Source organism: Alligator mississippiensis, chromosome 1 (genome assembly GCF_030867095.1).
Source record: "Alligator mississippiensis isolate rAllMis1 chromosome 1, rAllMis1, whole genome shotgun sequence".
NCBI classification, from domain to species: domain Eukaryota; kingdom Metazoa; phylum Chordata; order Crocodylia; family Alligatoridae; genus Alligator; species Alligator mississippiensis.
Window position 1 is genome coordinate 227274346 of NC_081824.1, and position 20602 is coordinate 227294947.

At 47.4% G+C, this 20602-nt stretch overlaps 2 protein-coding genes across 2 annotated transcripts; one reads left to right on the forward strand and one right to left on the reverse strand.

Moving 5' to 3' along the window:
• Positions 1–3481: 3481 nt before the first annotated feature.
• Positions 3482–5119, forward strand: THBD (thrombomodulin). Its single transcript, XM_006267522.4, has one exon. It carries the CDS (start codon positions 3482–3484, stop codon positions 5117–5119), a length of 1638 nt encoding a protein of 545 aa, XP_006267584.1.
• Positions 5120–14609: 9490 nt separating this feature from the next.
• On the reverse strand, positions 14610–20361 carry SSTR4 (somatostatin receptor 4). Its single transcript, XM_019491000.2, has one exon. The coding sequence runs from the start codon at positions 19743–19745 to the stop codon at positions 18519–18521; it is 1227 nt and encodes a 408-aa protein (XP_019346545.1). The 5' UTR covers positions 19746–20361; the 3' UTR covers positions 14610–18518.
• Between the last annotated feature and the right edge of the window lie 241 nt (positions 20362–20602).

Consider the following 20602-nt stretch of genomic DNA (forward strand, 5'->3'; position numbering starts at 1 on the left):
ATCTTCTCTCTAGCTTTTATGCAGTGCTTTTCATCCAGGCATATTCAATCTCTTCAAAAGGAGGGCACCATCATCATCCCTTTTTTACACATAGGGCGCTGACAGAAGTGACATTTGTCACATGATTGACCCCTTGAAAGCACTCTACAGCCAGGCCCCGACAGAAGTGCATGGCTGCAGAGTGCTTTAGAAGTACCCGACTGCATGATAAATTAATCCTCATGTAATGAAGAGTGCCTTCATTGACTTCTGTCTGATTGGGGCGGGGTTGCCCAGTGCTGTCTGCAGGATGGGAGGGGAGATTTATTCAGCCTGCACTGAGGGGTGGGATGGGTGGATTGGAGCCCCCCCACCCCAAGGCAGAGGGATCCAATCCACCCACCCTCCTCCAGCACAGGCTGGGCAAAACCCAGCCCAGAGCTCCCTCCCTTTCCTTCTTCCCCTTCCCATATTGCAGACAGCACTGGAGTTGGGAAGGGATAGGGGAGAGAGGCTGCAGACAGGCAGTTCCTCTTGGACTGGCTTCAAAGTGGAGCTTGATTCCCTACCCACCCCTCCAACCCAACAGTAAACATATTTTGGGTGGTGGGGAGGGAGGGGATGGACAGAGGTGTGGGGATCCCTGTAACTCATGGCACTTTATGTGAGAGCTGCACTTCTGTCAGAGCCCATAGAGAAACTGAGGCACAGAGTGATGAAGTGATCCTCCTAAAAGCTCAGTAGCAGAGCTAGGAATAAAACCCAGGTCTCCTGAATCCCAAACTCAACACCTGGAGCTACACTGAGGCTGCTACACATTCTGCTGATAAAACAGTAACTACAATGATTAGCAGGAGTGGATGTGCCATAACATACAGAAGGCATGCTAAATATGCACCTGTATACCTCCATATACCTTCAGACTGACACAGTCAATGTTTACAATACACAGAAAGGCAGAACCATACTTCAGGAGGAACAGGGAGCTCTAGTGCTTTGGGGTCCTGGGATAGAAGCAGTGATGGCGACACACTGAATTATTTAAGATTAATTCCTGTTTTGCTGTAATTTGGCCATAGGGTCTGGTCCCTTTTCAAGCAGCCTCCATTGTCGCATTCAGTGGGAAGTTTTGCTTAAAATGCCTTTGGATGACCCAGCCCATAGTGTGTAATGGAGCTTCATGTAGTTTATTCCCAGGAAGCTTACTGGCCTGGCATGTTTCCAGCTCCCTTGTGACCTTGTGGCTTGAAAAGCAAGTTTAATAGTTCAGTGTCCAGCCTCTCACCTCTCACCCTTTCCCCACTCTACCGTGACTCACTGTGGACACCCTGGCCCACAAGGAGGGGTGCTTCTGATCTTCCAGACGCAGCTGCCAGGCTGAGATGCCCCCGGCCCCGGAACACCACCCTCTGCAGAGCTGACGCATGCGGCTCCAGCCAGGCAGTTAGGATGTGACCTTTTCCTCTTGACAGGGACAAGGCGTTGTGGAGTCCCAGTGCTTAATCAGAGCTCCCAAAGCAGCATCTTATTTCATCCCGTGGAAAGCGTAGAGGTCCCCTGGAAGCCCAGATCCCGGCCTGGAACAGGAAAAGCAGGGAGGGGGGAGGGATGTGAAACAGAACCCCAGCCCTTCTGCCTGTGCAGGCACTCAGATTCACAGCTTATCTGCCTCCTCCAAGTGTTTGGCCTTGTAGCTCAACATCGGGGTAAGAATTCAGAAGAACACAGCAGGGAGCTTGGAGGGAAGTTTATGCAGAGGCTTTGTGCCTGTGGGAAATCTTACTGGAAATTCCCAAGAGGAAGAAATGTCCAGATCTGAGGGGGGCTTGGGTGATGATGATGATAATAATAATGAATGTTTGGAGATCAGTTTAGCTTATAAGGTGGGTCTCTACCTTGCCTTCTGCTTGGTTTCAGATTAACTTGGGTAACTACATAGAAGCAACACAGAAGTAACTGTCAAATCAAAGGCTAAGTATTTAATGTTCAGCATCCCAGTGACACTTGCTGGTGTTGATCATGATCAATCAGCATTCAGTTTGGGGGATGGGAGGAGCCGGTTTGGCTTGTTTCTTTGCTGGCTGGCTTTTCCAGGGATAGGCTGGGAAGAGAGGGGGCAAGCAAGGGAGAAAGAAAACCCTTTTAATTCACAAACAGGTTGTTTCTATCCCAGTCCCCTTGAGTCAGTTTTTTCCTGACTACAAGTTTTGACAAGACCAGTCTACAGGTTGATGTGGAACACAGACTCACAGGGTCCCACTTGCTGTCGGTGGCAAGGAGAAGGTGATTCCTTCCTGCACTTGTGGGTCTTCTTCTAGCTAAATCAGCCTCTGGCTCTGCAGCAGCTCAGCGCCCCCCTCTGGAAAAAGCATAGGGGCACAAGTGACATTTCCAGAGCCTACCAGGCTCATCCCCATTTTCCCTTATTCATTTGCTTTGCTTACCTTTGCTTACCAGACTGGAGGCAAAGGTTCTTCCAACATCTCAGCCTAAACAAACCTTGCCAAGTTATTTCACAGCGAATACACAACACCTGCTGTGGAGAGCTGGCAAGGGTGCTCATGGGCTTGCTTTGGCCCCAGGGGGAAAATGACTGTGACTCCTTAGAAACCGCTTGGTGGTTTTCCTTTGCTATTCTCTGCCTATAAATAGCATGGGGAGGGGGGCATGGGGACAGGGGGTGGGGGGGCATGACACACAAACATTTCTGGACAGTTCCCTTTTGCAAAGGGCAGTTTCTAAATATACAGCCACTGAATGTGAGGAGTCCCATAGGAACACTGGGGGGGAAGGAGGGGGAGAAAAAAATTGTTATGTGCCCAGCTGAGACCCACAGAAGGGGGGGGGGGGGCAGATGGGCTCCCCTCCAAGAGAACTGTGAGGCTTCCCAAATAGGGTGCCCTCAAGCCAGTTGTCACCTCTGTCCTGTTGGGAGTACAGATCCACCCCCTCCAGAACAGCTCTGAGCCCTGTCACTGCTTCTGAGGGGGCTCCAGGGCTTCCAGCGGGGCTGGGGGATTTTCAGTAGGGCTTGAGGGCTTCCAGCGGGGCTCCAGGATTTTCCCTAGGGGGTGGGGGCTTCCAGTGGGGCTCGGAGATGTTCAACGGGGCTCGGAGGCGTCCATTGAGGCTGAGAGATTTGCACTAGGGCGTGGGGGCTCCCAGTGGGGCTTTTCTACGGGGCTCGAGGGCTTCCAGTGGGGCTCGGCGGGTCGGGGCTTGCCAGTGGGGCGGGGGGAGGGTGTGACAGCCCTGGGGACCCTCGGGCGTGTCCCGCGGAGTCAGCGCCGGCGGCCCCTTCCCCTCGCGCATCTCCCTTTCCTCTGCGGCCCCCGCCCGCCTTTCCTCCTCCCCGCCCGGGGGGAGCCGGCCCGGAGGGGTGTGTGGCTGCGAGGGCGGGCAGCCGCGGCCCTTCCTTCCGCCCTCCCTCCCTCCCTCTCCGGGAGCCCTTATAAAGGCTGGGGCGCGGGGCGCGGTTGCCCGCGGCCGGCCGGCGGGTAGGATGCTGGCGGTGCTGGTGGTGTTGGGCGCGGCGCTGGGCGCGGCGCTGGCGCGGGGGCTTGGGGCGCCGGTGGCGGGGGCGCAGTGCGTGGAGCACGACTGCTTCAGCCTGCACTGGGCGCGGGGCGGCTTCGCGGGCGCCCGCCAGGGCTGCGAGAAGCGGGGCGGGCACCTCATGACGGTGCGCTCCACCGTGGCCGCCGACGTGCTGGAGCTGCTGCTGCAGAACAGCACTGCCGCCGCCAGGCTCTGGCTCGGCCTGCACCTGCCCCGGGACTGCACCGAGCTCAGCCGGCGGCTGCGTGGCTTTCACTGGGTCACGGGCGACGCCAACACCGACTACGACAACTGGCGGCGGGACGGCCCCGTGTGTGGCCGGGCCTGTGTCGACGTGTCCCGGGACCTGCGCTGGGAGGAGCGGCGCTGCCAGGACTCCCTGGACGGCTTCCTGTGCGAGTACAACTACCCCGGCACGTGCCGGGGGCTGCCCGGCGGGGACGTGACCTACCGCACCCCCTTCGGGGCACAGGACAGTGACTTGGTGGCCCTGCCTCCGGACACCGAGGCTTGGCTCCCCGCGCTGGGCTTGGAACTGGTGTGCAAGAAGCAGGATGGCGGGCGTTTCAGGTGGAGCACCCACCTGCCCGGGGCCTGGGCCTGCCAGGTGGAGAACGGGGGGTGCGAGGGCACGTGCCAGGAGAAGGATGGGCATCCGTCCTGCGCCTGCCCCGAGGGGAGGAAGCTGGAGGCGGACGACCGCAGCTGCTCGGCCCCCTGCGCCAGTGCCCCTTGCGAGCAGCTCTGCGTCCCCCACGGGGCCGACTTCATCTGCATGTGCCACGAGGGCTACGAGCTGACCGAGGACGGCGTCCACTGCCGAGACATTGACGACTGTCGAGTGAACCCGCAGGTCTGCGAACAGATATGCATCAACACCGAAGGGGGCTTCGAGTGCCATTGCCACCAAGGCTATGAGCTGGTGGAGGGGAAATGCAAGGATGTGATAGACTGCTACACAGTCTTCTGCCAGCACCACTGTGAGGACGTCCCTGGGGGTTACAGATGCATCTGCTTCGAAGGCTATGCCCCTCACCCTAAGGACCCTTTCAAATGCGTCTTGTTTTGCAACGAGAGTCAATGCCCAGCTGAATGCGACCCCCACGTCCAGAGTAATTGCGTGTGCCCTGACGGGTTCATCTTGGATGAAACTGAGACGGGTCCCAAAATGTGTATAGACATCAATGAGTGTGAAATGCAGCATTGTGATGGGATCTGCACAAATACGCTAGGAAGCTTCAGGTGCGATTGCCCTGAGGGGCAGGTCCTCCATGACCCGTACACATGTGTAAATAGGAGTGATTTCGAAATAGAGATTTCAGGGAGCGGTGAAATTTACCTGCAAACACCAGTCCCCACCCAGCTCCCACCAGCTAAGAGCCTCCACCCTGGGGCTCTGGTTGGCATCATCGTGGGCACTCTGTCCATGATCATCATCCTGATAGCCCTCATCTACCACCTAATGAAGAAGCATTTCATCGCCCAAAGAGGCATGGACTATAAATGTAGCAGCAGTATAGAAAAGGAAGTGGGACTGTATCACGTTACCCCGGGATGTTCCTCTGCTGGCCAGAAATTGTAGAGATTCAGACTGAAATGAAAGGAAAAAATAGAGAACAGGCTGAGATTTTTTTCATAATTCCAATGAAAAACAGAATTCAGGAAAAGTTATGAATGATTTTTCTTGGGGGGGGGGGGGAGTGAAAAAAGAGGTTCACCACGTTTTTTGCCGGTTCTAGAAACTATCTCTTGCAAGGCACGGGAGATCTAAATGCTACTGCATGCAGTAGAGAGCTACTGCCACTGTGCCCTCTGTAAGGAAATTGGCAGATAGATGCCTTTCGGTCCCCCACCATTCGCGACACGGTGACCTCAATGGAATTGAAAGAAAGAACTTTATTTCTGAGAAGAATGTCCTGGTTTGGAACTGACTATTTTAATGTATCTTGACTGTAAGGCAAGCGAGTATATACAACTCTGATCTAAGAGTAATAGACCTTGGGGCAGCTCAACCGAAGTGGCTCTTATCCAGAGGCAGTATCAGGAGTTCTTTTCTGCATCAGCCAAGAAGAAGAGCTGGAATGCTGCTGCATTTATTTAGGTTGGTTTTTTGTTTTGTGTGTTTTTTTTTAAACTGAGAATTACTAAAGAACTAGCAAAGTTCTTTTGGTCAGTGCTTCTCCTAGTTTCATCTCCTTGTCTTTATAGTCTGTAGGAAACTAAAACTCTCATCTCTGTCTGTCTGTATCTAGCCACCTACCTGTCCATCCACTTTTCTTCCTTCTTTTGGATGTTACAGTGTTACCCATCATTATCATGTCTGAGCACCTTCTGCAGAAAGTTAAGAGCAGTAGTGAAATCCCTGGTGAATGTTTGTCACTTTTCCCTCTTTGGGAACAAAAATGATTTTGTTGATGTTTGTTTGTGATGGTGTTTTGTTTTGGGGGGTGTTGGTGTGAATGGTATGTATGTCACTCTATTTCCAGGAGAAATGCCTTTTCGTTTTTATGTTGTGCCTTCTGTTCCGTGCCACAATTTCTCCAGTGATTTTGTTACCCTCCTCTCCCTGTCAGATTAAATCATCATTAACAAACCCTTTTAGCAGCTTCCCTGTTGACAACAGTGCATTTTTACCTTGCTCTACTAAATCCCTTAGTTTTGGTTAGGTCACCTCTGTGGACCTGGTTTAATTCACATTCAGGTCAGTGACAAAACTTCCATTGACTTTAAAGGGAGGAAGATCAAGCCCTGCGTCTTTGCATTTTAACATTATACTGGGGGAGACCTGGAACATTTTTTTCATATTTGCCTAAGCAGACAATGGATTAGGAGACTATAATCTAGGATAAGGCCTGAATACAAAGGAGACTGTAGTGTGATTCAGTTCCATCACATTATATGGGAGAAAAAAAAGTATTCAGACACCACAAATCCTGTTTATATTCTGTCAGTGGAGGCTTGCTTGGACTGTAACTTTAACAGGAGCACAGCTGACTGCAAGCAGATACGTATATCTGTGAAATATCTGCATATGGCATTTTCTAGCAGTACTTTACAATTCTGGGACTGTAAAATCAGACAATCAGATGACTGCTTGCAAATAATTGACAGAAGCATGCAGGCCACCAGCTGGTTGTAGTTAAGAAAGTTTGCTGTTAAGTCTGTTTTCAAGCCTTCCCTGCTTCTTAGTGGAAATAACATAGGTACATGCAGAGTGAGACTATCACATAGTGTCCTCATTTTTTCCTGATATACCAGAATAATCAAACTACATATTGATTTTCAATAAAGAGCTAAAAGGAGGGATGTGTTATATAACATTGAGATTTCTGACTGTAAATGGTTCAATCCACTGTTTTTTTGTAAACTTGGCACATTTGTAAATACTTATTTATTTATTGGAAATATACCTTATGCAATGCACAATCACTTTGTGATTTTATATGTCATTAAATAAAGCTTTTACAACCTGGTTTATAGAAAATTTGCAGATTAAATGTTCTTTCTTTTCTCGCCACGCAACCTCCCTTGATAACAGAAGGTGTTGGTCTTTCCTAACAAGAATGATTTGTCTTCTTGTCAGGTTTTCCAAATCCTATTGGATACAATGGGAGCTGCTGAAAGCCAGCCAAAATGTACTTTTTATAGTTATCCCACAAATGCAATTATTGTACAGAACAATGGGTTAATAACAGAGAACAAAATTAACATCAAGAGATCAACATTAAGACATAAGAAATAAAATAATAGCTAAAAAGGACCAATCTTTCTTTGGCTGAACTCTGCTGAGATCTAGTTGCCTATACTGTACCAAACTCCTTTGAAGCCAGTGGATCTTTGTTTGTGTGAGAAATGAACAGGATTCACCTCTGGGTGTTTTTCCTGTGGAAGAGATAATTTAGGTCTTGTGCCTTCATCCAAATCCTTTGACTCAAATGGGAGTTGTCTGCAGTACTGGGTCTACAGTTTATAACTTAACTGCGTTAAAATTAGTCACAGTGGGTGCTCACAGCACCTGCCACAGTTCAGGGGAAACACAGCTTCCTTTATAATCTTCCTTTTCCAGCTGTTCATAAATTTGGCAAATTACTTCCTTGGGATCTAAAATTTCTTGGGCCTGTTCTCAGCCTTGGGGTGAGTTTGTTTATGTAAAGTTTCAGCAAAATGTGCTCAGCTGCTTCTCAACGTGGCTTACAGGAAGAATACAGTCTCTTTCAGATGCTCTGATCAGAAATGGTGTGTCCTGAAGAATGAGGCATGGTGCTGAATATGTGGAGACCCTGTTTGTTATCCTGGCTTTGATAGCTACTCCCTGTGTAATTATACAAAAACCCTTTAAACTTCATGCCTGAATTTCCCCATCTTTAAAATGGAGACGATGTCGCTCACCTCCCAGGGAGTTCATGAGGAATAACTAGTTAATATCCACCCAGAGCTGTGAAAAAAATGAAAAGTGTTTTGTGAACAACAGTAAGGGTAGAGTGAACTTTCCACACAGTATCCTACCTCAAATGATTTCTATAGAGAAGAAAGCAGGCTAGAGACTTCTGTAGGTGTATATATCTAGCAGGAATGGAAAGTATCAGGGTACCTTGGAAAAGCTGCCAGAAACATTTTCTTGGGAGAATAGAAAACCAAGGGTGGAAGCTGGGTCCTAACTAGGGGTTGGACTTGATGAGCTTCCGAGGTCCCTTCCAGCCCTAATGTGTATGAAATCTATGAAACTGACTTTAACAGGAATTTTACCATTGCCAGAAACGTTGATATAGGGGGAAAGCGTGACAATAACCAGTCAAGGGGTAGTTATCCATGGCTAGTCATGAGGCTTTTGCCAGGAGAGTTGGTTTTGTAAAACCCCAGTCAAAGTGTGGTTTTTGTGCATCACAGATGTCAGGATTCCAGTGACCTCATTCCGCAACAGTCATGAATTGATCAATCTTCAAGGACAGCTGGGTTATAGTGCCAATGTAAATAGCTATCCTTTTCAGAGCTTGCAAACGGTATGTGGAATTTTTATTGCTTTAATATTCTATCATTAAAATGATGACAACAACAACATGTACCTCAAGTCTCCAAGAAACAGGAAATTTTAGAAGATAAAAGATATCTTGCCTTGACGTAATTTAGGGCTGACAGATCAACCCTTCCTTTAGTAGGAATTGTCCTTGTTTCTGATACCTAGTCTCATTTTGTGTGTGTGTTTGTGTTGGGAGATGTTCAAAGTGAAACTGAAGACATTTAATTTCATTTAATGTTTCTTTCCCAGGATGCCAAGTTAAGCCCTTGGTAGCCAGGACCAATTCTTAGAGGTAACAGAGAACAGGATTTGATCTCTTGGCTTTTTAAGAGTTGATTACTCCTATTCCCCAGCACTGAAGAGGCATCAAGGAACTGGTTGGACTGAACCACAAAATGCTTTCCTTTATTTCCCAGGATTAACTGGGCGCTATGAGAAACAGTATAAGCTAGAGCAACCTTGAGACTGATGTGACTGCTATTAATGACCCAGCCAGATGGGTGCAACAAGCAGTTTCTGCAACTTCAGCCATAGCTGCTATTCTTGCCTCCCCTCCCAAAATCTGGGTCCAAAGCTAGTGCCCTAATTGCTTCCCCTCCCACCTATTTACATTACTGAAGACAGACCCTCCTGCATAGCCCCAGAATATTCTTGAAATCAACCAGCTCCTTTCATTTCTACTCCTAATGCAGGAAAGGAGTAACTGGAAAACAGCCTCCTTCATTGTAAGAACCTCACAATATCTACTTTCATGGTAATTTTTACTTAAGGATGATACAAGTTGGTAGGTTGCAGATATTTTCCCCTACTGCCACTTAAATCTAATCCTACAACTCACAGAAAGTTAATGAGTTTACTAAAAAAAACCCCAAAAACCAAAAACAACCCCAGAGGCTAATGCCCAGAAGAGGATCAAAATATTTTCATTGGATGGCACTATGCCCCAGTTTGTTTCTCACACCAATTGTCTTACTGGGGGACTAGAATCATAGTCTTCTGTGTGAGGAAGAGGAACAGATTTAGCTGGATATGATATATCCCAGCCTTTTATACACCACACCAACCCCTGCTGTTACCTTCCAAATATACATTCCAGATTATCAACTTCTCCTCAATGGATGCACTGTTTCTTAGAATAAAAACCTCTGCCATGCAATTTTTCTCTCTTTCAATTTCAGGAAAAAATTAAAGATCCAATAAGGACATGTGTGCAAGGATACAGCCTTTGTGATGTATGGGAGAGCTTTTAACATTTTTTTAAAACTAAATTTGGGATGCAGGCCATTTTTTTAGAAGAAAAATGTGTGGTTTTAAAACGTAATTTGATATTTGAAGGAATACGGCATGATGGAGCTGACATAGAAATGTGTGACTGGAAAAGCAAAGTTAGGTCAGCTGAGCCATCCTTTGAATGACTCCAAACCTCCCCTGCCTTGTAGGAGCAACTGGATTACTGGATCCCTCCTTTTTCAGAAGCTACCCCTCTTTTTCCTTCCTTTCTCCCTTGTATTCTGAGCTTTGTTTTGGCTTTGTTTGTCAGCACACTTGCTTATACAGAGAATGGATTACATTCCAGGAGAGCTCCTGCATGTTGTTTGTTTTACACGTAGAGGAGGGAGTAAAATGCAATTAAAGGCCTGATGCTCTGATAGGTGCATCCTCAGGGTCTGTGTATCTTCCTAAAAGGTCCCACGGATAAGCCTTGCACAGTGGAGTTCCTTCCATATTCTTCCCTTTCTCCTCCACATACCAGACTGGAACAATATAGCAGCACTGTGGAGCCTTGGAAAAAAATTTCCATTGATTGACTCGCCCTGAGTGCTCTGGCAGAAGGAGAGACGTGATGGGCGATGTTAGGCAGCCTCCAGCAGAGGGCTGTGTCTGTACATAGCCCTATTTAACAAATGAAAAAACCTCTGTAACTCTCCTTTGCAAGATGCAAAAGGCCATGTGAAAATTGGAAGCATGGGGCAGTGAGGACAGGTTAATAGGCACATTAATATACTTCCCCAAGACTTAAGCACATTCAGCCAGGCACCTAATAAGCAGATTGTGGCAATAATCTTCAAAAAGTCAAAAGAAGCCAAAAGCAATTACATGAACACGAAAGATCCCCCCGCCCCCAAATTGCCATAATCTAGTATTTACAATCTAGGTGCCCACTTGGTGTAGCCACACAAAATCATTATCTGCAGAACTGGCACAGCTTTCCATTGTGCCTGTGAAAATCTCCCCCATACTGCCATCTTGTGGGGACCACATGTGTTGAACAGAAGATACATTAGCAAGGAAGTCTAGGCTGGAGAAAAGGAGACAGACAACATTTAAGAGTTTCCTGAATCAGACAGTACATCTGCTTTTACCCACTTTACTGCCAACATAATTGGTAAATAAAAGCCATTTGTGGAGCCTGCTTCCTTGAGCATATGACACATGTAGCAGTATTCCTCCTCCCCCCCCCCCCCCAACCGCCCCTCCTGTATTAAAAATCATGAGTCAGGGGCTGATCTGTTTGAAAAGGATGATTTTTCAAAAGAAATCTATGTTATATTCTTTTTATTTGGGCTTTGAACCTATAAGTTTCATACTTTCCAACTTTCATTCCTTAGGCATGAGAGCTGAAAGCTAACAGACAAATAAAAGCTGAGAGTTTTGTGTAATCACATGATTCCAAGAGCTGGGTCTTTAAATAAAACACTGACTACCATAAAACTTAAGATAAAATCATAACAGATAACAACTATGTGCCCACCGTGCCTCCTTCTGTATGTGACCAAGATGTGAGCCAGGAAGAGTTTGCAGAGAGAGTTTGGGTTACAGGTCATACAAGCTATGGAACTGTGCCTGACTTGAAGTCACTGATGTCAATAGCAGTACTCTTACTGACTTCAGTTCAGCAGGTGCAAGATCAAGGCCTTACAGCGTGAACTGGACATGACTTCAGTTGATAGTCCCTGTAGAGAAATCTTGTCATTTTTCTGGCGTTTTTAAGTTTCCGCTGTTTATTTTTCTTTTTAATAGCAGAGAATGTGTATGTCAGAGATTTTCTCTCCATAGATGGTCTCTGCTAGCTGGTGTCAGTGTGTGCGAGAATGTGGGTGTAAAAGAGAGAGACAGACAGGCAGAGAGAGACTCTATGCGTGTGTGTATGATAGAGGTTCAGGGAAGTGTTTTCTCTGCCATAGGGGAGAGCTCTGTTGCCTGAAGCATGTGTTGTGCATGCATACATATGCATGTGTGTATGTGCATATGTGTAAATGGCAAATTAAAAATTTGTGGAGCCTTGGGCCCAAACAGCCCTGGGTCCCAAAGCCCTGACTACCACCTGTGGTAGAAAGTTGTTCATATTAAGCACACCCTATGAGTTCCCCTGTAGGATGGGTCTGGCATTGCATCCCTTTCCCTATGGCAATGATTCCCAACTAGGGTGCCATGTAGGGTTGCCAACTCTGTTCAAATCTATTCCGAGAGGTTTCATCACATGATGTAATGACAGGAATGAGTCATTACATCAGGAAAGCAAATGCACGCTGCAATTGCATTTTTAAAACCCATTGGACTATTGTATACATCGGATTCAACATTTAATATTTCTTTTAATGAATGCCCTATCATTTATCTCCCAGGTGACTCTCAGCAGTCTCCTGCATATTTATATCTAATTTCTGGAGACTCCAGGGCAATCCTGGAGGGTTGGCAACCCTAGTGCCATGAGATCTTTTGAAGGTTGCCTTAAGGTGTGAGAAGATAAGCAGGTATGAGCAGGTAAATGCAGGCGCAAGCTCATCTTTGCCTGGCTGCTGCCCTGGCCCTCATTTCCCAGCCGTTCTATAATAAATAAGTGAGTGTTTGAAATGGGGTTGCTGTTCAGTTCACATAAGTTATAGATGGGTGCCACTACTTGATGCCAATGATAGCAAAGGGTCTCCAGCAGCCAATAGGGTGCTGCCAGCCGTGCCTGCTCTGACTGTGTGGAGGTAAAAACAGCAGTGGTTGTAGCTTCCAAACCAGTGGGGCCTTCTGTTTCGGGAAGCTCTGAGCCTGAGCCGGTGGGCCTGTTCATTAATTCACCCCTGGTGTGTGTGTGTGTGTGTGTGTGTGTGTGTGTGTGTTTTCTTTTGGGGCTGGGGGGAGAAGGTTGCTTCCACAGGCCTTGTTTGCCCTTTTACAATAGGCCACACTAAGAAAGAGCAGTCCCTGACTTTTTCTTTAATTACCTGGCTCTGTCCTAAGAACACAGTGCTCTGCACAACTTCCCCCCCCCCCCCCCAGTTTGCATGTTTGTGCAATAACCAGGGACAATCAGGCCCTTTTAGGCCATCTTCTTATTACGTTGGGTCTTCTGCAATCATTTACATCAGTGCAAAGTGTACGCAGTGGAGGTGCTGAGCCATCACGTAATGCTACTGCTCTGTCACCGGTTTGCTCTGATATAAATGACCTGAGCTATTGGAAAACAGGTAAAACCAACTAAAAACAGAACAAGGAAACGGGACAGAAAAAAACAACAGGAGGCATTTAATACCCAAGGCCATGGTTCTTCATGTCAGTTACAAATGATATAAATAATCAAGCTACAGAAATACAGCTTTACTGAAACCTGGCAATGTGTGAGGAACATGAACCAGATCTTTACAAAAGGGAAGCTACCAGCCTGGGCCAGATTTTCAAGCAATTTGTTTTGTGAAAGAACACACTTGAAAAACAAGCATATGTATCACACACACAAGAACACACATGTGTAACAAGCTCCACCTGTCGTATGGATCCACTTATTGTCAGTTGGAACTTGTCTACATGGAGATTATTAAGAAACTTAATCTGACTTTATAATGTGGTTTAGTGAAACAGCATTAAACTCCTGTGTGGACACACTTATTCAGAAGTAAAGTGGATCTAATTCAACTGAACGTATTTTACATTTTTTACCTTGGTTGGGACAGCGGAGACCTCTGCTCCCCTGACAACAAGGAATGCATTGGCCCAAGCCTGTGTTTAGGGCACTGAAAAGGTTGGCCAGTTCCTGAAGTGTGACAAGCTTACCTGAATTAAAATGGATTATGAGTCAGTGTCCACACAAGGGTGTTATGCCAGTTACCTAACCCATTTAACGAACCCACTTTCAAATCATACCTTTTGACGAATTCAGATCCACCTTCCTGAGTGCCCCCATATAGTTAAGCTCTGGGTCAACATCCTGAGCAAAAAGGGACAGCCAGAAAACCTTGTTCCAAACAATCACCATAACGTTCTCTTTCCTGTTTCATGCTGATGCAGAGCACTTGGCCCTATGGTGGCATTTTCCAGAGGCATAACCAGGCAGTTTTGCACCTTGGGGTAGCAGAAGCTACTGTTTTGTGCTTTCCCATTCAATTGGTGTCTGAGCTGGTGCCCAAGTTGCCCCCACCCCCTTAGTTATGCTACTGACATTTTCACTGAAATTGGCCTAGCTTGGTTCCCAATTTAATTAGAAAGAGCTTTACTATTAACTAGAGTGGGAGCAGACATAGGCCTGGTCCACACTGAAAGCTGAACCGTTACAATTCTCCCAATTAGGACTGTGATTTTTTTTACCAGTAGAACCATCCCAGTACAAATTTGAGTTGTGGATGCATTTATCCTGCTATAAAAGGGTCTTACCCTAGGATAGCTTATTTTTATACTTGTATGGGAACAGCATCACTGGTATAGAACACCTTTACGTTACACCGAAGTCTACTTTAAGGAGTGCAGCCTCAATTTCACTTGAACTATACCAATGTGATCTAAACCAGTGTGGTTTAAGTGACACAGGGCACATCTGCATGAGACATTTACTGCGGAGTTGTCTAATTAGCTCTGCAGTAAACATCTTGGCGTCCATATGTGAGGCCCTATAAGGCTGCAGGAACCTAATAAACTCTGAAGCAGGTAAGTACTCACAAATACAAGTACTATCCTGCTGCAAAGTTTTTTTTGTGCGCAGCAACAGACATGTAGACACTGTTCCAGTTGACTGGGGCACGAGGGTGCTTCAATGCAGGGCCTGCCTGCTGGCTAGCCCTACACTGGAGCATGGCAGCCTCCTGCCCCAGCCAGCCCTTCTGCAGCACACTGAGCTGGGTCAGCAGCCCTAGGCTGGCAGGCTGGCCCCCGGGGCCCCCTGCCAGCCAGGACTGCTTCAACCCGGCTCAATGTGCTGCGGTTCCATGCACATTCAAATGGTGCATCTGGGAGCAATAAACTCTGGCGTGATACGTATCAAAGTTTATTGCTGCAAATTAATTGCAGACACACCCACAGTGTTGCAGTGTATACCAAGCTCTGAGCACTTTTGAAAATCTCATCTCATAAAGCTGAAATGGCTGAAAAATACTGAAAAGGGCTCTCTCTCTAATTAATAATAGTAAAATCCCTCCAATTTTTTTTCTGTTTTTTTTTAAACTGTTTCCTTTAAACATGTTACCGTGAAGTCTTTTTACAGTGAAAAATAATGAAAACAAATCAAATAACCAAAAGTACTTTACGTGAAAAAATATATGACATAAATAAAAAACCTACTTTGTAACCAATTGTAAAAGAGGAAATTTAAAAATCTTCCTTATTGTTACCATCCTAACACAGGCTAGAAATCAGATGTGTGTTTTTATTAGTGAGATTAATTAATCATTGGCATTGTGTCAATGGGATGTGGCAAGCTCTGTAACATTGAGTTGTCAGATTACTAATGGATGTATTTCTAAAAGATATGCTCTGGTTCAGCTGGATGGCATGGGGTCAATCTGGAAGAAATGCTTTTGTCCCTCCTGGTCTTAAAATCTTTGAATTAATGATCCTATGCCAAAACATTGGCAAGGTTTGACAATGCCATGAATCATGTGCCACATCGAGACTCATCCAGCAGCAAGACATAGAAGTATGTGTCAGGTTGGTGTGGGTTGGCTACATTTCTAGCTGTAGGGGTGAGTACTAGGGCACGCACCCCAAAAGTGGTAATATTCTGGCATGCAACACACCCAGAAGTCAACTTCTTATTGGCCAGGTCCTACTCTATCTACTAGGCATTGAAGTGTATTTAAGTGCCTATTTAAGTGTGATCTTATTCCACCCTGCTCGAGTCCTGAGAAAAGATTAACATGCTTACTTTTGCTACTGCCATCATTTTAGCCTGAAAACTGAATCACAAGAAGCCATGAGGAGGAGAACCCATTAAGCTTGCATTAACTGTTTTTCAGGACTCATGCTACATAAAATAGGATCACACTTAGATGCATACATTCACTTACGCACCTAATGGCTAGAACAAAATCTGACTCATACTCTTTATGGCTGAAGAACATGTTTATTATTATTAAATGTTATTAAATGACACCTCCCAGGCCAGGATCCTTTTGCTTCCCACATGAATTAACTGAGAGTTAGGAACATTGTAATGATTACTGAAACTGGGAATGCAGCCCTTTGGGAACTGCTTCCACATCAACTGGCTATGAAGCAGTTAAAGACTGATCAATGGCTTGAAAAAATGCATGAGCCAGTTTCAATTGCTGTGCAAAGATTTGTGCAGCCTGATTCTCCATTGCCCTGAATCTTGGATAGTCATATACACAAGGGCAAAGTGAGCGGTGAATGCGTCCAATCAGACTAGTGCAGTGACATGTGGAGTTCTCTGATGCCATTTTACGGTGCTGACTCAGTACACAGAACCTTCTCCTTAAGCTGGCCCCTCTCACCAGGGCTCCCACAGCCCTGCTCTTTTCAAGTGCATGTCTAGTGTTACACATGGTGAACTGAACCATTGGCTAACAATGGGACTATCCACAAAGGATAATATTAACAGCATTAATGGCCCTCTGCAGGATCACAGCATGTTATATAAATCAATAATAGGCTCTTTATTGTATTCATTGGTGTACTGAGAATGAAGTACTGTACATTACAATTGTCTCCAGCTGCCCTGGTAGTAGTGGTTGTCTTTGGAAATGGGGCTACTTAGATTTTAAGGTTTTTGGGTCAGGGAGCATCTTTTGGTTCTGTGTTTATATGGTGTCTCACCAGAGGGCTCTGGTTTATACGTGGGATTAATAATAATAGCAACCTTTCAATAAGTTAACACTGATGAAATAACTTTTATTTTTCAGTAACCTTTAGAATACTGCAGTAGGTGCTAACACTCTAAACTCACTGATACCCTGGTCCAAGTCAGACCTGCATTAAGAACTGTGTTCCTCCTGAGATCCAAGGCAGTGGAGGGGAAAAGTAGAAGTAGCTGTTACTGTGAAAACTAATATTCTTAATTACATTCCAAGGCAATGTTTTGGCCTTTGATTCTTTCAAACGACATGGCATGGCACAACTGCATATCTGCCACCTGCAAATGTTGTTCTTTCTGAAGAGCTAACCACACACAGCCTCAATCAACATCCCCTTTCCTTGTCCCCTATCTCCCTAAATTCTGTTCACATTGACATCAATGGCAAAACTCTCATTGTCTTACTAAGGAACAGGGACAGCTCCTCAATCAGTACTCTAGGGTAGGGCTGTCCAACTTTTAAATGGCTGGGGGCTGTGTGTCCCTCAGGTCACATTAGCCAAGGCTGCACTAGTGGGAGCCATAAGTCCTGGGGGAAACAGCTACCCTCCCTTGCTGCACTATGTATGCATGTGCCCCCTCTTTGCCCTCCATGCTCCCTCATTGCTTCACCCTGAGCCTGGGGTCTCCCTGTTGCATTCTGCTCCTGGGTGCTCCCCAGCTGCACTGTGTGCTACCCCCTGATGCTTCATTGCGTGCCACCTGTGCTGGGTCTTGCTGTGCCTCCCCACTGTAGCATGTACTCCGATTCACCCTTACCTTCCCCACTACAAGCTCCCTTCTTCCACCATGCCACTCAGACATCCTGAGATGTGGGCTTCCCTGGCACTGAGGACTCCACTGCCCTGTCTCCTGGGGCAGGTGAAGAGGCAGGAAGGGAAAGCTGCAGGGAGGGGAGCCTGGAGCCTCCAGCTGCTGTTGTAGCCAGAGCAATGGGGAGAGAGGCAGCTGTGTCAGAGCCTGAGGCTGCAATTTAACCCCTCATGGGTTCCCTGCAAACTGTGGGCCACCAGTTGGACAGCTCTGCTCTAGGGCACAGTTATTCATTGCACTTTCTGCAGACTATGACACTGTTTTTCCCTTTAGAGAAATTATAGTAGGTTAATGGACAGATTTTCAAAAAGGCCCAGCAACCCAGCCTTTCTACCCTCCATAGTTTTTAATGTGAACTGAGCCCTTTTGAATACCAGGCCATTAATTACAAAGGATGGCATATTGCCTTTCAGATATGGGTCACAAGGGATTAAAGGAGCAATCCTTTCTCTTGCTCTCTCTCTTTCTATCTTGCTCTCTCATGCTTTCTCTCTCAGTTTACCAATCTGGCTTTAGAGGGAAAAGTCCTATTCTCAGTGAGATTGCCTGCAAATTCCTGTCAATGTTGTCAGCTATGAGATTTGGACCCATGGCTTACAGTTATGCCCAAGTGCCCTCTCCTGAACATGGTCGTAGGAAGCAGGCTATTCCATATAGGCCAAACAGAGAACTGCTGGATGGAAATGTCATGAATGGGAGTGACGGAAAGAATATGCTGGATTCAGAGTGGTCCCTTACCCCTGAGAGCATGGAGACCTGACTTGGAGTAAGGTGCTACTTGATATCGCAAAGAGGGGCAGACTCTGGCTCTAAAATGTCCAAACATTTGTACAAACCCCATCCCACCTTAACATGAAGGAAAGGTCCTACCTAGAAGCAAGGAGCCCTCACACCGAGGACTTACACAGGTTGAGTCACCCCCTTAGTCTGTGTCTACGGAGCAAGCTGGAGCAGTAGGTGTGGAGAAAGGTGCTCTCAAGTGATGATGTTCACTGGAAGGTGCTGGTCCTGTGGCAGATGGAGGCACCCTTTCGGAAGGCCAAGATCCTAGGAGGAAGGATGACGAGGCAGAGGTATCCTTTAGAAGGTAGTGGTCTTTGTAAGAAGGGTGCCTGGCTTGCAGCAGGGCTCGGGGTGCACAGGCTCCTGCTGGCAAGGCAGGGTCGGACACATGCAGCCCTTGTTTTTCTCATCGCCTCGGGGGTTGGCACAATAATCCAATGGCTCCTCCTCCTCCTCCTCTGCCTCATCCAGGTCCACTGGGCAGCAGCAGAAGCTGGCATCGAAGCATCTCCGCAAGACCCCCTGGAAGGAGTGCCTGAAGTTCTCAGAGAGGAAGCCATACAGGATGGGGTTGGCACAGCTATTGGAGTAGCTGAGGATGAGGGATGCGTTGTTGACTGTGGCATCCAGGCGGCCGGGCAGCAACAAGTTCACCAGCTGGACCACATAGAAGGGCATCCAACACACCACAAACATAGCCACAATGATCAGCACCAGCCGGGTCAGCTTCCCTTCTGTGCGCCGCCGCTGCTGCCAGCCCACCCGCTGAGCCACCGCCCTCATCTTGCCCACGATCAGCAGGTAGCACAGCCCCATGGCCAGTACTGGCAGCAGAAAGCCCAGTAAGGTTGTGTAGACCACAAAAGCGGCCGACCAAGCTGGACTAGGCCACAGGAGGTTGCAAGCCACCGCATGGCCGTCTCGCGTGGTGGCTGTGCCAGCAAAGATGGGGATGGGTGAAGCCACCAGCAGCGAGAGCAGCCAGACCCCTCCATTGACCATCTTAGCCACCCGCGGCCGGCGGTAGGTGGCTGCCCGTAGTGGATGCACCACGGCGATGTAGCGGTCCAGGCTGAGCACAGTCAGGCAGAAGACACTGGTAAACATGTTGAGACCATCCACACCCAGCACGGTACGGCACAGGGCCCGACCAAAGGGCCAGTGGTGTAGGGCAGCAGAGGTGGCCACAAAGGGGATACTGAGCATGAAAAGCTCATCAGCAATGGCCAGGTTGAGCAAGTAGATGTTGGTAGCTGTCTTCATCTTGGCATAGCGCAGGATAACAAAGATCACCAGCGAGTTGCCTACCAGCCCCAGCAGACACACCAGGGCATAAATGAACTGGATCACAACCATGCCTGCAATCTCTCCAACATTGCCTCCCCACTCCTCTTCCCCTGGCTGCTCTGGCAAGGAGGCACTGGTGTTGGGAGGGACATCTGAAGCCGTCCAGCTGGATGGAGTCCACAGAGCCCCGCTCACTTCCTGGGATCCTGTAGGCAGGTGGTTAGCATCTGTGCTCATGTTGACGGCTTTCCCATGGAGGAATGATGGGTGGTGGGAAGGAGAGAGGCTGTTGGGTGATGAAGGATGTTACTGCATGGGTGATGTGGTGGTAACAGGGGTGGAGGCAGAGGATGGGGGCATGGATGTCTTTGACTGTCAGGGAATGGAGTCTGCAGAAGGATGGAGGCTGGTGTCAGGAGAGATGGTTTCTGCTGAGGGATGAATGGCTGTTGCTTGTCAAAGAGTGGTTTGCTGCTGAGGGTTGAAGAATGCTGCAGGGATTAGAAGATGCTGGCTGCCTGGTACACTTCTCAGCATGCAGATGGTACAAATGCAGAGAGAAAGAGAGAGAGAGAGAAACAGAAGGAAATGAGAGTTTGCAGTTCATGGAGCAGCGGCAGCTGCAAAATGTGCTCTTCAGTGGTGCTGCCCGAGCAGTCAAATCCCTGTGTTACACTTTCACTAGATCCAATCACAAGCAGCCCCCCTCACAGGCAAAGGGGTCTTTGATTTGTTTCACATACTGGCAGCGTTGCATGAGAAACCAAAACGGTCGGCATTTCCCAATTCAAACAGCAGGCATAGAGCTGGGGGGGGGCTGTATAGCAATGTCATTTTGCGCGAAATCTCAGCAGTCCCGGCAGCTTGCAATGAAATAGAATAATATCATCATTAATAAGAATGGTGCTTTTTCATCTCTCTGGAGGTGCTTTGCAAACCTGAATGATTTAATTACCCCCCCTGCGAGGATGGTAAATATAATGAAAAGCGGACCTGGGCAGAGTTAATCTTCCAGCTCCTTAGGGCCACATTTTGATGGGTATTACCCTACTCTGCAAACAGCACCAGTGAGATCAATGGGCTACTGGCAAAGC

What these genes read in the sequence shown, in the direction of transcription:
- SSTR4 (XM_019491000.2), bottom strand. Translation starts at nt 19,745, where the DNA reads ATGAGCACAGATGCTAACCACCTGCCTACAGGATCCCAGGAAGTGAGC.
- THBD (XM_006267522.4), top strand. Translation starts at nt 3,482, where the DNA reads ATGCTGGCGGTGCTGGTGGTGTTGGGCGCGGCGCTGGGCGCGGCGCTG.